Consider the following 16,092-nt stretch of genomic DNA (forward strand, 5'->3'; position numbering starts at 1 on the left):
ACGTGAGTCAAAGTTAACAGTGAAAGGGAAAAACTGAAACACTAACTCACGCAAGTAATGGAGTACTTTGAACAGAACCGGATGTTGTTCATCAAACTTCGCAAACAGTAACATAAAGGAAAAGCAGTTTGCAACTGAAAAAAATTTAAAAGTAATCAATAGTGGGGAAGCTTTGTTTGACTTATCTGTAACTGAAGTTGTTTCCAACATGATGAGGCCGGTCAGGGTTAGAATAACAACGTTGCACAAGCTTTCAACTGGCACCAAAGCTGAACTTGACTGCTCCAAAATGGCTACACTGAATTTCTTTGGACGTACCTCTGTTCGTATTGTGGAAAAAGAAAGAAAAAATGGTTTTGCATTTAAGTGGCCTTAGTATTGGATTAATAAGTTTGATAGTCCGGTCATACCATGCCGGCCAATTTGCGAACATAAACCATAGTAATTTGCAAACGTGAAAGAATAATAATAATAACCTTTATTTAATCACGATCTGTTTTAAAGCAAATACATGCTTGAGGGGTCGTGTGTGACTATCTACCTACCTAAGAAAATCATTATTACATTGTAATAAACTAAAATAAACGACACTACATTTTAAAAAGATTAAGATTTAAAATTGAAAATCACACATATGTTTCGGTGTTGTCTGGATCGACAAACTGCTAAAATTAAGTTTTTTAAATATGGGGTCCATTCGCGCTTTTTTGCAAAACTCCTTGTGGTTGGTAGCGTTATTAAAGTAGCTTGACACAAAATTCCATAAGACTGCACCTCTGTGCTGGATTGAGTTCTTTAAAAAGGACGTTGAAAATCGTGGGACAACCGCTTTTTTGTGTCCTCTTAGGTTGTAGGGTCCGTGTCTCCACGTTACTAAATCTGAAATCGTTTTAGGAATCTTTCCGATTACAACATCGTAAAACAGCTTAATAAGACTAAGTTTGTATAAATCGAGTATTGAGTCCCACTTAGTGATTTCCATCACCGTATCCGAAGGTGTGTCCCATGACAAGTTGAAGATAATTCTCGCTGCCCTGCGATGCAAAGTAGAAAGTACATGTAGTTTTGTTGACCTCTCCAAACTTTTAAAGTTTGTTTATAACAGGCTCTAGCTAGGTTCTTGGCTACACTATGTTTCTAATTTTTAAATTAAAAAAGTAAAAGTAAAGTAAAGTATTTAAAAAAGTAAAAGTAAACTATTATCGAAAGAACGATGACTTAATGAACAGCAGAAAGTGGTTTGTAATGTAACAGTTGCCACAAATCACGGAAATGTTCTAATTTTTCATTTTTATATTGTGAGTAGATCAAACAAACTTCACCTGTAGGCCAACCAAACAAGATGTTGTAGGGTCTTGTTGTATTTGTCTTGCTCTCCAGCGTCAACAACAGTAATCTTTCATGAAACCAAGAGCCTTCGTCAGCCAATTGCAACACCTCGCTCGCGGTAAGTCCCTCAGCCTGCGAAATAAACTTTGTAAAAGTTATTAAAATTACTGGTGTTATGTTAGACTTTTGAAGGCAGTTGCAACTATAATCTCTCTAACTCTGAATTTAAAGCGGCCTTCCAGGCGAGAGAAAATGTACACGGCAGCACTCCGAACGTTACAAGTACAAAATACGAAGTTAAAAGTGTAGCTGTAGCTGGATTAAACATTCTAACCTTCTGTTCCGTGCTTGCTGCCAATCGAATAAAAGAATGAAGACCAAATTTGCTCGGTGAAATCCGTCAGTTCTTCAGAAACCTGACTTAAACAACGATTTATATATGGCGTCACCGATGCATGAGCACGCTTGACTTTTCACATTCATAGGATAGTTCAGGAAACCGGCCGCTAAAGACGCTAAACGGCCAAATTGAAATGGAAACCTGAACGCAGCGAAAAGCTTTATAAAGCTACAAAAACTAGACGATTAAACACAAAGATAAGATAGAAAACGTGGACTTACTGACCCGAAGATGGGGCACATCGAGGAAGACGAAGGCTCGCACACAACTGTGACCAACATCAAAAGATCGGCGTGTCCTTTGAGACTTGTTTATGTACGCGATTAAAATTCATTTCAGCTGCGATAAATGAGCTTTGCTCAATCTGAATATTTCGGAAAGACTTTTGTGCATTGATTAATGAGTATTCGGCAAATGTCGCGAGAAAAGCACGAATTACGTCATAGTAAATAATGAAGATGGTAATTTTTTTGTAAAAAATAACACACGAAAGTTGAAATACACGAATTGTTATGCATTTTCCCACTAAAACAATCAACAGTTAATTGTTTTAGAAATTAAGGGTACTGGAAAAATGTGTCCTGACTTTTATGAAAGGAACAATTCGGTGTATTTCAACTATCGTGTAATTTTGAGGGCCGATAAAATAGAGAGAACACATTGACGTCTGCGAAAGACTTGCAACGCCAGCCGTCCATGCATTTTCCGGCTGCATCTTTACACTCTTACAAAATTTACGAACTTCAAAGGAACGGTTGGAAATCCACCTTTTCAGTGGGTTGTCGGCGGAATATTATCACTAGGAATATTGTTGTTTATTATTATAAAGTGTTTGAGTTACTTCAGCATCAAGTTTATTAATTTTTTGAGCAAAAATGGCGACATAAATAACATTTTTCTTCCTAAAATTTTAAATGCGTATGATATAGTTTACGATAACAAATTTTATACTGTTTGTCATAGTACTTATTTCGATCCTTGCTTCAGAAAAACCTTTTATTACATGCACTTTTGACACAGATCAGCCGCAGCTAATATTTCTTCCCCTTGTTTCATAGCCCTGAATAGTCCAGTCCCTGAACTCTCTCTTCCGCGCGCCCTTTATAGGGGTTAAACTAAGGCGCGAGATCGGTGCGAGAGGAGAGAGTCCAGGGACGCGTCCAGGAGAGTGTCGCCGGTGAAGGACTCTCTCATTCTCGACTCCAGAGCACTTCTCCTTTGCGCATGGGGTCGAGAATGGGACCCTCTCTTCTCGCGCGTGGATTGAACTCCTATAAAGGGTGCGCAGAAGAGAGAGAGAGTTCAGGGACTGGTCTAAGCCCTCAATAGCGTTCTTCCTCGCTCTTTTCGGAATTTCTAGACAGTCTTCCTGCCATGCAGTATTTGACAATTCAAGTTACTGGATTATAAGCTCAGTTTCCTTTGATTCTCCACAAGCATCCCTGTGTTCGTCAAATAACTCCTTTAGTTTCCTCACATACTCGGAATGCAGTTCATTTATTTGTTCCTCGCTTGGGTTTTCCACTTTTTCCACCGGGATAGGAGATCCAACTAAAAGAATTAAAACGAAGAAATTTGGTAATAATAAAAGGGGAAGTTTTTTTTTTTTTCAAAAAAACGGGAGAATTTATTTTCGAATAAAGGCGTTTTTACGGAACAGCAATAAGTTTCTTGGAACTCACCAACAACAGTTATAGGTCGTGGATCGGGCATTACTCCAAACCGCGCAAACGGAACCAGTATGCAAGTCTTCAATAGTATTTTTGCCCACTTTTCCCATTTGCTGCGACCAGTTTGATACGTCTGAAGGAAGCTGACTTTAGGCTGTCTACTGAATACGTTATTTTGTCCAAATCCAAAAACTGGAACCAAATGAGACCTAATCAAGAGACGAAAAAACATTTCCATAAATGATACTTCAACATTGAGTTAAGCCGGGGGTACACATTACTTTTAATGAAATTTTATGAGGTATAAAAGGGATAGAAGAAAGAAATTTTTTTTTGGAAAACACCACCAGACAGTTGACCTCCACGCAAGGGCACTCCAGTTAGTCAGGTGACTGTTTTGGTGTCTATCTACTTATTTTCAACCTTTAAATTCTTTTTCATACTACATTTTCTTCAATATTTCTTATTTATCCAAATTTTACAACTCCTTTGCGAAAAACTGTTTCCTCCAAAACATCCCAGGGAAGAACTTACAAAACACCACAAAACATTGATTTATGAACTGAGCAGAGATTTTTTGCATTGCTTGAAATGTGAACGAGATATTGCCAGCAAACCCAAGTTAAGAGGACTGTGTCAAGGCTGAGTTTAGTTTATTATATTAAGTTTAATTTTGCCAAATACTCGTTAAGAAACTTAATGTTTGCAAAGAAAGTACTTATAAGGATCTAAATGACAAAACCAAAGCCCATTGCAACCAAATGTGTCTCCCGGACGTTATAATTTACAGTTAAAAGCAAACAAGATTAACTTTGAAAATCGGTTGAAAACTGTTCAGCCCAACAATATTCCAAAAACCCATGATTACAATCCGTTTCAATTTTCATCGCTTTAGGCCATCCGTGCCTTCTTTTGTATTTGGTGTGTTATTAAAATGTTTCTCCACTGTTTTAAGAGGTTATTTTTATATTTCAACGAATTTAATGGTCATTTCCGATGCCTCAGTTAGCTGTAATCCGTGGCACAGTCCCTTAAAGAGTCCTTTAAGAAGCGCAAAAATGGCATTCATGTCTACTTCCGCCTCAAAAGTAAGACACTGTTTATGTTACCCAGTCTCCAGCGCCAGCTTGATAAAGCCCCTCCGTCTCTCCAGTGTAAGAACATACGAGTTGGGACACGTGTTAAGTACATCACAGGAACCACCAATAACTATGGCAACAGAATGACCAGGACCTTGCTGAGTCAGCACAAACTTGCAGCTATCACGACTGGCATTTATTACTCCAAGGGCCATGACGATGTCACGAAAGATTGGAGACCATCCCATAACTGCAAAATAAGCGAAGGAAATTATCAAATGTAAGCATACATCGTCTGAAGATAAAGCCCCGGCCAAACGGCAACGAAGGAAACTTGCGTCTACTTGCGTTGACTTACGTTCACTTCGGTCGAGATCAAATTTGCACTTAAGTCAACGCAACCTCCGTTTGGCCACCGGGCTTGCGCGCACTTTTTGCAGGTTACTGCAAACACTGGCCGAGATTGCAGCGCTTTTCGCTAACTTGCGTGCACTTGCGACTAAACTTGCGTGCCCGTTTGGCCACCTAACGCAAGTCTGTGCGCAAGTTCAACTTGCGACTACGCCGGAATAGCCTGAAATTTGACACTCTAGGCTAGAAAAGAGAATAAAATTGAAGATGCAATTCCTCAAGGACATACATGTATCTTGAGTTCTTTATAAACGTGCGTAATCCAAGCGCCTCTGAGTGACCTGGGTACGAAAGATTCACTGGAACTGAAAAGTTCATAACCGCGATTTCTCGAACTAACCGATAAATCGAACCAAAAGTTGTTTCCCCTTCCTCAGTTTAATTCTGCAATTTTACCTTTGATTTCTCGGACAACTCGATTTCTCAAACCAATTTTCGTTTCCGTTGTTGGTTCGAGAAATCGGGATGCAATTCATTAATTAAATTTACGTACAAGAATGTACTCCAATGTATGGCACAATTCCCGGAAATGTTTTGCTGAACTGCAAAGCTTCTGATCCAAAACTTATGGCAAGTCCATCTGGCATCATACCATGGGGATGATAACCAAAGATGTAGTTCCTCGCAGGGTCAAGTTGCAGCTGATGTCTTTACCAACGTGACTGGAAAATAACCTCGCATGTATCTAAACAAAAAGTTGTTTCTCACAAACTGAACTCTTCTTCCTCCACGGTTAAAAGTCTCCAGATCGACAAAATATAGCCAGGTTAAGTACACCACGCCAAGAGGCCAAATATAATGACAACAACGATAAAGCACGTAGAATAGTAATGCCCCGCAGATGAACAATGTTCCTGTTGAAACGATGAAGTAGAAAAATAACACACTTGCGCCTTGAAGAAATCGAGCTCTTTGGGTATCGAGATAGCTGAAAAGTCGAGGCATTGTGTTTCTCGTTTTGTCAAGACTTGAAGCTGAACGAGAAGGGCATAAATTTAAACTCGGCTTCAGTTAGTAACATAAGGAATGAGGAATTAATATTGATCCAGTGGTTAAGAGGGTCAAACCTCACAACCTTCTGCGCAATTTCTCGGAAGTGCGTGATATTTGCCGCTCTTGAAGTTCGCTCGACGAGTCACGCAATGTTTACTCACGCGATGAGCCAAACTCACCAAGGCAGAGAACAATGTGCTCCGTTTGGCGGCTTGTTAGGGGTGGGTGCTTAAAAAAATACATCGTGCTTTTTAATTTATCTTTGCATATTATTTTCGCAAGCCCAATACATCGATTAAAGGTATTTCGTGACCCAGGAAGCAGACTTTGATCTCATCGGAAACTACGGTCACTTTGAGATTGACCTGTACTTGATCTGTTTTCCCTGGATAGGAACTATTTAAATGTGACTTACTAGTTACTTATGTATTGTAATTTATTATGTTATTATTACTTTTTCAGTCACGATCAAATGAACATTTGATCGATTGATCTAATGACTCTGAAGAGTCACTTTTTCCCGCCAAGTGCATTGTTCTAGTACAACTAATCCAGCTCACTGATTGGTCAATTGTGTCCTTGTGTACACAGCAAAAGATTTTCCGCGTTGACAAGCAAGGCTTATCGCTTTGACGAGTCACGAGATGGCTTCCTTCGAAACAAAAACACCTTTCTGAAGAAAAAAATTAATCACAATGTCTCTGGAACACATCGTCTCTAAATTTCTCCAAAGCTGCTGTGTCCTTTGGCTCTATGTGGTCACAATAGCGGGAGTCACGTACGTTTTCGCGGCCGTTGCGCTGTTGTTCGCGTATTTTTATCCTCCGTTCCTGACCCTTGTTGCGTTGTACTTTGCTTGGATGGTCATCGACCGAAAGAAGACTAAACATGGAGGAAGAGAACACGGTGTTGACTTCACAGGAGACCTGTTTGCGTTCAGATATGCCCGAGATTATTATCCAATTTCACTCGTCAAAACAGCGGACCTTGATCCTTGCAAAAACTACATCTTTGGTTACCATCCGCACGGCTTCATCCCAGACGGTTTGGTGATTAGTTTTGGAACTAAAGTGTTGGGTTTTCAAAACAAGTTCCCGGGCATTACACCGCATATTGGAGGTCATTCATGTAGGTATTTATTAGCAACGTTATGTTGTAGTTCAAAAGAAGAGAAGTGTCAGAACGTGCACTGGTGCATGGTGTCTCCCACCATGACATTTGCAGACTGCAGACTGCACTGACTTGCAGACTTCCACTTCGGTTAGCCTGAATAGCTCTACGGCTGGCCTAAACAGCGATCCGGTTAGCCTGTTAACGGTTAGCTCTCAATAATGATAATAATAATGGTAATGGTATAAACACGACATATACTTTTAATCTGCAGTCTGCAAATGTCATACACCGACATTTTGGAGCTTGTTGACCTGAACGCTGCAGCTCACAAGAGCTGTAAGTTGTATTCTTAGGCATTTCCTTTTAAGAAGATTTTTTAAATACAGTGTAAGACAGAAAGTAGAAAATAAGAAGAGTTTCCAGCAAATTTCAAGAGTATCAACTGAAACTCTCAAGATTGGAAAAGAAAAAAAGGTGGATCTTTGAATCACTTAAACAATGATTTTCCAACAAATCAAAGTAACCCAGCTGCTAAAATCAGTTAAAATCAAGAGACGACTGCCTCAGGTGTAGGCCCAAACCTGACATGTCCCAGTGGCACTTGTTGGTACAGTGTCCTCTGTGGGAGGGCCTCTCCCCTCTTTTTGCTGAAAAAATATAAGGCCTAAAAGGCCATTTAAAAAAAAAAATACCATAATACTCTTTGTTGTACCTCCAAAATTTTGCATAAGCATTGTTTTCAATTTCTCTTGGGACTGCAAAACAATGCTTATGCAAAATTTTGGAGGGACAACAAAGAGTATTATGGTATTTTTGAAAATGGCCTATGGGCTGAAAAATTCCTCCCCCCCCCCTATATCATGCAGACTTCCACCCAGTCACTATTTATGTGTTTGGGGGGACAGAAGAGAATACAAAGGTGGATTGGGGTGTCGTGGAACCGCTCTTGCTTTGAAACAATTAAATAGTGACTAGGTACAAGTCTGTCTCCATGCCTTATTGGAGCAAGTAAGGACCCGCCTTCAATCTGCTTCCCTGCCACCTCCCCCAGCCCATGGAGGGGGTTCATCGTCTTGCTCCTCCCTCTTTTAGCACCTTTGAAACCATCACTGATACTCCTGTAAGATTTATCAAAATACACACTTATTACCTTCCCAACTGAAATAATAAACATCTTTTCTGTTCTCCTAGTGATATTTTGGTCACCAATTTTCCGTGAACTTGCACTGTGGCTTCGAGTTGTGGACGTGGGATCAGAGAGTTGTAGACATGTCTTGACGCAGATGGGCCCAGGTCATTCTATGGTAATAATCCCTGGAGGAGCTGCAGAGTCTTTAGACTCATGCTGTAAAGAATACATCTTAACTCTGAACAGACGAAGACAATTTATCAAAATGGCTTTAGAGACAGGGTATACTTTTCAGTTGTTTTCATTGAAGTTTAACTTATAAAAGCATGGTGGGCTTGACTACTAGTCATTGTTTGGGAAATGTGCCTGTACCCCACGGGTACTAACTGTAGTGGACTGCATGGGGAGGCTCCACCCAAAAGGGGTACCTTTTCAGAGGCCTTCCAAGGGTGGTAGCCGCATCCCATGTTTCTGAGAACTGATGTCGCCTAGCCAACAGCTGTAAATTTTGCTGTTATTCCCCCCCCCTATTGTCTTGCTGTCCCATTGAGTCGCTGACGCATTTTAGTGCTGTAATGATGTTGCATGTCACTGTTAAATTGTTCCTGTGTTGTCAGTATTAAGGGTCATGTCGCTTGTCGCTTTTACCCCTTGGAAGGCCTCTTTTCTGGCTGTAGGTACTGGTATATAGAAAGGGTAAAGATTTCACGAGTTGGAGTATAGAAAATGGGTAAACTGTCGTTACTTAGGGATAAAAGAGCCTTGCAAAAAATTTCGAGCATGCCACTTGGGAGTTGACTCATCTAAGTATTTTGAGGGGTTATTCAAGTAAAAATTAAGAAATGAGATGCAGTATTTCTTTGCCGGTTACAGGGGTACCATTTTCTATTGATGGTCATCAATGAATTGGGGTTACCGTTTTGTAAATGGTGTAAGGGTAAGAGTTTGGACCTTGGGGCAGAGAAAGAAGTTTTTGAGTACCTCCTCCTCCTCTCTCCCTGGGGGGCCTGGGCTACTTGTCCAAATGGGAGTAGCAAAACCCAGATTTTAGAGTATAGTAGTAATTCAGCCAAGCGGCATGCAGGTGACCTAATGGTTGTACTGTTTTGGAATGTGGATCGTAAGATCCAGGTTCAAGCCCTGGCTAGGTTGTGTTTTTGGGCAAGATACTTTCTGTCAAAGTACCTGACGTGTTACACATTTTACTCACTATCTTTACTAATAACTTAACCTGGCTGAAAGCATGCAGCTTAAATTCTCAAAAAAATGGGGGGGGGGGTGGGGGTGATGATTTTTCAAGTGAATTTGCTCAAATCAAATTTGAAATTACATCAACCAAACCATTAATTTGACAGTCTTTTTTCTTTTCTTTTTTACAGATCTTCCCTGGTTCCTGTGTTTGGGTTTGGCCAGAATGACAGTTTTCATATTCCTGAAAACCTTGAGTACCTAAAGAGCTACAAAAATGGCCGTACAAAACTGGTGAAATGGTTGAAGGTTCTTGTCAGAAATACGTTAGTCACATTTTGTGGAAAATACAAGGTCATCCCAGCACTTCCTTGTAACAAGCCAATTACTGTTGTAGGTAAGATATAAACAATAATCAATTACTAATATTAATGTCAAAAGTGAGGGGAAAAAAGAAGACTCTTTGGTGATGACTGCTGAAACCAAATGACTGAAGAATTATTTACAGTGACTTTGATGACCTGACACAAGTATAAACCTGTTTTTTTTCTTTCTTTCTTTGCTAGTTGGCTCACCAATTCATGTGGAGAAGGTTACAAATCCTAATGATGAGCAAATACAACAACTTCATGCCGAGTATGTCAAGAAATTAACAAGACTGTTTGAAGAAAACCGAATAAAATACCACATCCCTGAAGATGCTAAACTCATTATTCAGTAGCTAACATATTAATGTTCACCAGTTAAGCTGTTTCACTTGTACTTTAAAATCTGCCTCAGAGTTTTCTTTGTCTTTGATGTCGTAACACTTGTACTCCTTTAAAAAAAAACATGTCTCCACGAGAAGAGGGAACTTGGGTACTAGGCAGGAAAAATTTATCCACTAATAATATTGAAAATATGCAAAAATTAGAGTAATAATTAAATAATTAAAATAATAATAAAAAGAATAGGTAATTAATTAACAATAATTAATATATAGGCTTAATGATCTTGCATATTTCACCTTATCTGCACTATGACATCATATATCAGGAACAACAATAATTATCTTTGTATTTATTTTGAAAAAATGTGTGACTTGATTTAATTTCAGTAACTTGTGCATACATAGTCTCCCATTTGTATTCAAACCTTTCCTATAATTTACAGTGGAATCCTAATTTCTCAAACCCTCACTCGAACCTCTTGATAACTTGAATCAAAGGTCATTTCCCTTGGATTTAATTCAGTCAAACACTGCAATTTTACCCCCAATTTCTCAAACTACTGATTTCTCTGGATTCTACTGTAGTGAATGTTGAGGCCCTGCCAGGGTAGATTCCGACAGATGACATGGCCCAAAAAGTAGCAACAGCACATAAAATAAAATCACGACAAATGACAACCCTTATGGAACAACTAAAATTCCCACAAGGACAAGCACTTTCCCTTCAGTTTAATTACCGATGGCAACATGAAGAGCAATAAAACAGCACACAGGACATTTTTAAATTTAGGCAAGTGACACAGGAACCCCAACGGCAGGGCCTCATTGTTGTCATTTTCAGGGTTTTTTTTACTTAGAGAACACTTTTAACAGGTTTTATGAGAATTTTAATCCAATAGTTTAACAAATAATATAAAATGAAGGTTTTATAGAAAGAAAATATTTTTATAAGTAAGTTTCTAAAGCTGTAATATCTTTAATTTTTAATAGACATTTATTTAATAATTAAATAATTAAAGAAAATAATTATTTTATTTAATACCAAGTGCAATAAATTATATCAGAAAATTTTTCTTTTCTTTGTTGGGATGAAATCCATGGGGCTATAATAAATGTTTGTAATTAAGCAAGGATGAGAACATAAAATATCAAAAAATATTTTTAGTATTATCTCTAGTAGAGAAAAGTGGCAATTGTACGTAGTACATAATTAGAACCAAGTTCTTCTTAATAAACAGTGGCAAATTTCACTGCTAAAATGAGTTGTATGTAAACAAGCTCAGTTAATAATTAGCTCTGTTGATTCTGGAACATTGTACTTGGCTTTATTATCTTCAAACAGTTGCTTGAGTTTTTCAATGTAAGTGGCGTGAAGATCATCGAGTTGTTCAGGAGTCGGATTGTCCACTTTTGATACAGGAATAGGAGCCCCAACTGCAAAGGGCACACAAAACAAATCAGTATTCAGACACTATGTACATAATGCGACTTGACTGTCATCAACCAGTATTCTAGGCCTGCAATGCGTGCAAAGGGATAAAGCTAAGCCTACCACAAACATTGTACCCTCTGCATGAATTGCATGCCTATGATATCTGGTAATGCTGGAAAGGTTAAAAAAATAAATTGCAAAACGAGGAGATCTAGAGGAAGTCCACATCAGCTCTACTTGTGGGTCTTCTATCCAGATTGAATTAGAATTTGAAAATTTTGGCTTTTTCAGGAGGGAGGAAAACTGGAGTACCCTGAGAAAACCCTTGGAGCAAGGCGAGAACCAACAACAAACTTAGCCCTGATATGGCACCTGGCCGGAATCGAACCCCGGCCACATTGGTCGGAGGTGAGCCCTCTCATGCACCACTGTGCTATCCCTGCTCCCCATAAAAATGTTATTATCCAGTTTGATTTAAATACATAACAGCTCTTCTCTAATTATGATTGGACTTACCAACAACATTGACTGCTTTCCTGTAAGGCAAAAATCCAAATGTGTATTGGAAAATCCCACGTCCATGGAAAAGAACAGGGGCAAATGCAACTTTCTTTTGAATTTTCAGTTGAATATCTCGCAGCCAAGATCCTCTAGGATTATTCACTTGCTTGAATAGGTCATTTTCACCAAAGGCAAACACAGGAACAAGAGATGCTCTAGAGAGACAAAAAATTAAAGGGACTATGTCACGGGGATTTTGCAGATTTTTGGTTTAAACTGTTCTGAAATTAGTAGTAGGCAACTTAACCCTAAATAAACATTATCTTTGAACATTTAAAGCAATATATAACCTTAATTTGTGGATAGAAATCAAGCTAGCGCTATAAATATTGATATTTCGAAGACGCGCGGAAACAAATTGAAAATGTTTGCCTAACTTTTTCAAATTGCAATCCGTTTCCATCCGAGCCATACAAAGCCAAATAGGCTCGTAAACAGTTTCAGTGCATAAATATAGCAATTTTTAATAAAAATGGACTATTATTTTTAGATTTTCTGCGTCACAAATAAAAATTTTAGCGGTTCAAAGATCTGGTAAATTCCGTGATATAGTCCCTTTAAAGAAAGGACGCATTGTATATCAAAATGGTGGGAAAATATTTTACGTAAGATCAACACCTTTATTGTGGCTGTGAGTCCGAACTGGGAGGATTGGCTAAGTCAATGCCTTTGCTATCATTAAGTTGTTACTATGAAAAGTAATGCGTGCAGGGGCGGATCCAGGATTTTTCTTAGGAGGGAGTGCACCACTAAGGATGGCGTAACTGACATTTTTTGCAGAATACCAGTTGTATTAGATATCAGCAGGTCATCTCAGGGGTGGGAGGAGTGTGCACCCCCTGCACCCTCCTCCTAAATCTGCCCCTGATGTGGATTTATTGTTTTTAATAAAAAAGCTAATGTAACTTCTGTGACTCTGTGGTCAGCAACATTTGATAGTAATGGTTACATTTTGATAGTTGTTATCAACTCACCCAGTTCTCAGTGCAAGTTTGATAAATCCTTTTCGTGGCTTCAGTATTAAGCTGTAAGTTCCTGGATGAGCATCAAATGCCTCCTCAGCTCCCCCTACTACAATCACAACTGAATTACCTGGTCCCTTCTCAGTAAGAATGTACTCACAGCTTTCACGAGTCACATTGCACATGCCACTGCTCATGATGTAGTCACGGAATAATGGCGGCTTAAACAAAGCTTCAAAGTAAATAAAATGCACAACAATTAGGAAACACGTTTAGTGCCAAATATATAAATATTTACAAAAAAATAAAGCTTATTTTATTGTTTTCACAAAATTATGCAATATTGTGCAATCTGAACGTACTGAAGATTGTAGAATTACAACATAAAGTCCCCAAAACAGGGTAAGTACCAAGGTCAAAAAAAATTACTAGGCCAAGCAAAGTCCATTTCCAGATAAATCGCAGAGTAGACTTCTTCCTGTCACGCAATATTCTGTAATTTTGTATTGCGTTATACCAAATGGCCCCTTTTATTTTAAAGCGGTTGCCTTTGATTTATTTTCAGGAAAAAAATATTTAACTGTAGCTTAATAATGTGTTGCTCACGTCTTTGTATCAATAAATCCTTAAATGTACTTGCGTGACACAAAGATTCCCGCAGTGCGTGCGCGATGAAACTGGTCAACGTGATAAAAGTCATAAAACTGGCCCTGACACAATCTTTGAACTTAAGATCCCTTCAAAAATCACGAAGAACTAATTCACCATTTTATACTCTCACCCATAAGCGGCAATAAATGTGGTGTTATTCCAGGGAACACACTGCTAAAATCCGTGGCTTCGGTGGCGAAATTACAAAAGGCCCCCGCGCACAGAACTCCGTGAGGATGGTAACCAATTACGTAGTTTTTGCTCGGTTCAAGTTCGGCTGTTTTGATCAGCTTGATTGGAAAGTAATCTCTGAAATATTTCCACACTCGCAGCCTTCTTATAAAGTTTGATCGCCGTCCACCGTGGTCAGGAGTGCGTCCATCGATAAGATAAGCCCAGGTCAGATACAAAATGGCGATTGGATAATATGACGTGAAAAACAGGCCGAGAATAATCAGAGTCCCAATCAGTGCACCGAAATAAAATGAGTAATAATACAGTGCGACTGCTGCAGTTTCCAATCGACGGTGAAGGGGCATGCGAAGCGGTGCGAAGTCAATAAGAGCCATCTTGTTACTCCGTGTTTTGCGACTTTCTCAAAGACGTTCGCTTCTTTTGGTAAGCACATTCAGGGTTCAAAGAACATAATTGCCGTGCCAAAACACATGAGTGTAAGTTACAAGGGTCTTCATACTTTTCATCCGGTTATCCGGTGGGAATTAAATTACATCAAAACACGTGTTTCCTGTCCCGACTCAGAAGTCGTCACGCAATGCTACTCCAAAGGCGTTGCGTGACGATCTCAGCAACGGACGGGCTGAATGCACGCAAACGTGTTGTTTGCAATTTAACTTTACGAGATGGTTATTTTTTTTTACTTCGAATGGTTGTGAAGAAAATGTCATCAATAGATACCGGTGTTTTATTCTGCGAAGCTAAGTGCAAGTGGATTATCCGCCCGGGATGAAGGGGGGATTGTCTGCAAGAAGAGACACTTCTTTCACGCACTTTTCATCATGATTTTCTTTTGGTGCTATTACGTTGAGTTTTCGGCTACCAAATAACTTTCTTTGATTAATGATTTATTTATACTTGTTATTTTTTCTTTTTTGAAAAGTATTATGGGATGAAAGTTATTGTTGTTGTTGTTGGAGACTGGAAATGGGAGAAATCAAGAAAATGGTAACCAATTGGGATCAAAGGGCTACCTTAAAACGTAGTCCACACTTTCCGAAAAATTGTGACTTCCGGAATATTTGGTTAAATGGGAAAGCACCCAAGAACAAAATCACAGTCTAAGTTATAGGTTTTGTAAGATGGTCATCCATTGAAAACTATTACTGGGAAGGATTTGTTTTAATTTACTAAGTCAAATCATAAAACAAGCTTTTTTCAACTCAACTCAACTTTTATTTGCTGTAGAAAAATTAAATTGAAATTTATTTCTTTTTACAAATAAATAAATCTAAATTACAAAATATAACTTTGGGTAACAAAATATTTGTCTAAATAAACTTAATGGTCATTTTCTTTAACAATATTTATTATTTAAGATATTTGAGTCTCGTCAATAAATTATTTGTAAGTGAAAAAATAACTAATATATATTAATCACAAAATAGTAATAAATTATTGATCTTTTCTTTATTTTGATTTGGAGGAAAAAATAATTTTGTAGCAAATGTCTTTGTATCAAAGAGAGCCATAACAATGGAGAGGTGTCATTTTGTAGAAATACAAGTTCAACATGCTAAGGTCGATCTATGTAGAAATAATTAGGGTACATTTATAAAGAAAAAAGTTTGTCTGGGCAGTATTATAAGTTTAATGATTATTACATACCGGTATTTTGAATGATATTTACACACATAGGGAAGACAGGTTCTGGCGCAACTTACCCAAAACACGTCCCAAATCGGCTTGCGAGCCGCCTGAGCCAGACTCGCCTGGCTCATAAAATTCGCCAGCCTCGTCTGACTCCGCCGTCTCGCCACCCAATTTGGGAGCGTGTTTTGGGTAAGTCGCGTCCAGAACCGGCCTCCCCTATGTGTGTAGGGTCGCAAAGACCCCGCTTATTGGCCGCCCCACCCTCTTAACCCATCAAGCCCGCCAGTCCATCTCACCCAGCACTTTAAAATCGCCTTAAAATCAACTTTTACTGGGCAAATCCAGTGAACAACACACTGGTGCGCTAGGAATAATTCCTATTGAACAAATATTTTTTCTTTAGTATATACAACAGATGGCTGCTGCAAGATACTCGACAGAGACTTTGCAAGAAATGATGGATGAAAACATTCGTGAATTTCAAAGAAACCCCCAAAGAAATTTGACTTTTTTACTGGCCCACACAGATTTTAACGAATGGCTCCGTGTATGGAAAATGACAATACCCGAAAATTACGAAAACAACAAAGATCTGTACACTTTTGCAAGAAAAAACAAAAAAAAGTTTTACGATCTTT

The 16,092-nt window shown here is 38.7% G+C and overlaps 2 protein-coding genes and 1 pseudogene across 3 annotated transcripts; 1 reads left to right on the plus strand and 2 right to left on the minus strand.

Moving 5' to 3' along the window:
• Positions 1 to 2,578: 2,578 nt before the first annotated feature.
• LOC144662037 (2-acylglycerol O-acyltransferase 3-like) lies at positions 2,579 to 6,098 on the minus strand (annotated as a pseudogene). The gene is made up of 4 exons (XR_013572384.1): positions 5,383 to 6,098; positions 4,509 to 4,728; positions 3,412 to 3,608; positions 2,579 to 3,280 (listed from the first exon to the last, which is right to left on the minus strand). The product of XR_013572384.1 is annotated as a 2-acylglycerol O-acyltransferase 3-like (transcript).
• A 390-nt stretch (positions 6,099 to 6,488) lies between these two features.
• Positions 6,489 to 10,274, plus strand: LOC144663249 (2-acylglycerol O-acyltransferase 2-like). The gene is made up of 4 exons (XM_078524158.1): positions 6,489 to 7,010; positions 8,187 to 8,406; positions 9,504 to 9,709; positions 9,879 to 10,274. The coding sequence occupies exons 1-4, from the start codon at positions 6,578 to 6,580 to the stop codon at positions 10,031 to 10,033; spliced, it is 1,014 nt and encodes a 337-aa protein (XP_078380284.1). The 5' UTR covers positions 6,489 to 6,577; the 3' UTR covers positions 10,034 to 10,274.
• A 703-nt stretch (positions 10,275 to 10,977) lies between these two features.
• Positions 10,978 to 14,270, minus strand: LOC144662223 (2-acylglycerol O-acyltransferase 1-like). The gene is made up of 4 exons (XM_078522990.1): positions 13,758 to 14,270; positions 12,989 to 13,208; positions 11,970 to 12,169; positions 10,978 to 11,455 (listed from the first exon to the last, which is right to left on the minus strand). The coding sequence occupies exons 1-4, from the start codon at positions 14,194 to 14,196 to the stop codon at positions 11,301 to 11,303; spliced, it is 1,014 nt and encodes a 337-aa protein (XP_078379116.1). The 5' UTR covers positions 14,197 to 14,270; the 3' UTR covers positions 10,978 to 11,300.
• Between the last annotated feature and the right edge of the window lie 1,822 nt (positions 14,271 to 16,092).

The sequence above is a fragment of the Oculina patagonica genome, chromosome 8 (genome assembly GCF_052425735.1).
Source record: "Oculina patagonica isolate OP01 chromosome 8, crgOcupat, whole genome shotgun sequence".
Lineage (NCBI taxonomy): Eukaryota > Metazoa > Cnidaria > Anthozoa > Scleractinia > Oculinidae > Oculina > Oculina patagonica.

What these genes read in the sequence shown, in the direction of transcription:
- LOC144663249 (XM_078524158.1), top strand. Translation starts at nt 6,578, where the DNA reads ATGTCTCTGGAACACATCGTCTCTAAATTTCTCCAAAGCTGCTGTGTC. An exon ending in AAAATGGCTTTAGAGACAGG is followed by an intron (nt 8,407 to 9,503) that starts GTATACTTTTCA and finishes TCTTTTTTACAG; the next exon opens with ATCTTCCCTGGTTCCTGTGT. An exon ending in CAAGCCAATTACTGTTGTAG is followed by an intron (nt 9,710 to 9,878) that starts GTAAGATATAAA and finishes TTTCTTTGCTAG; the next exon opens with TTGGCTCACCAATTCATGTG.
- LOC144662223 (XM_078522990.1), bottom strand. Translation starts at nt 14,196, where the DNA reads ATGGCTCTTATTGACTTCGCACCGCTTCGCATGCCCCTTCACCGTCGA. An exon ending in ACATTTATTGCCGCTTATGG is followed by an intron (nt 13,209 to 13,757) that starts GTGAGAGTATAA and finishes TTTACTTTGAAG; the next exon opens with CTTTGTTTAAGCCGCCATTA. An exon ending in AAACTTGCACTGAGAACTGG is followed by an intron (nt 12,170 to 12,988) that starts GTGAGTTGATAA and finishes TTGTCTCTCTAG; the next exon opens with AGCATCTCTTGTTCCTGTGT.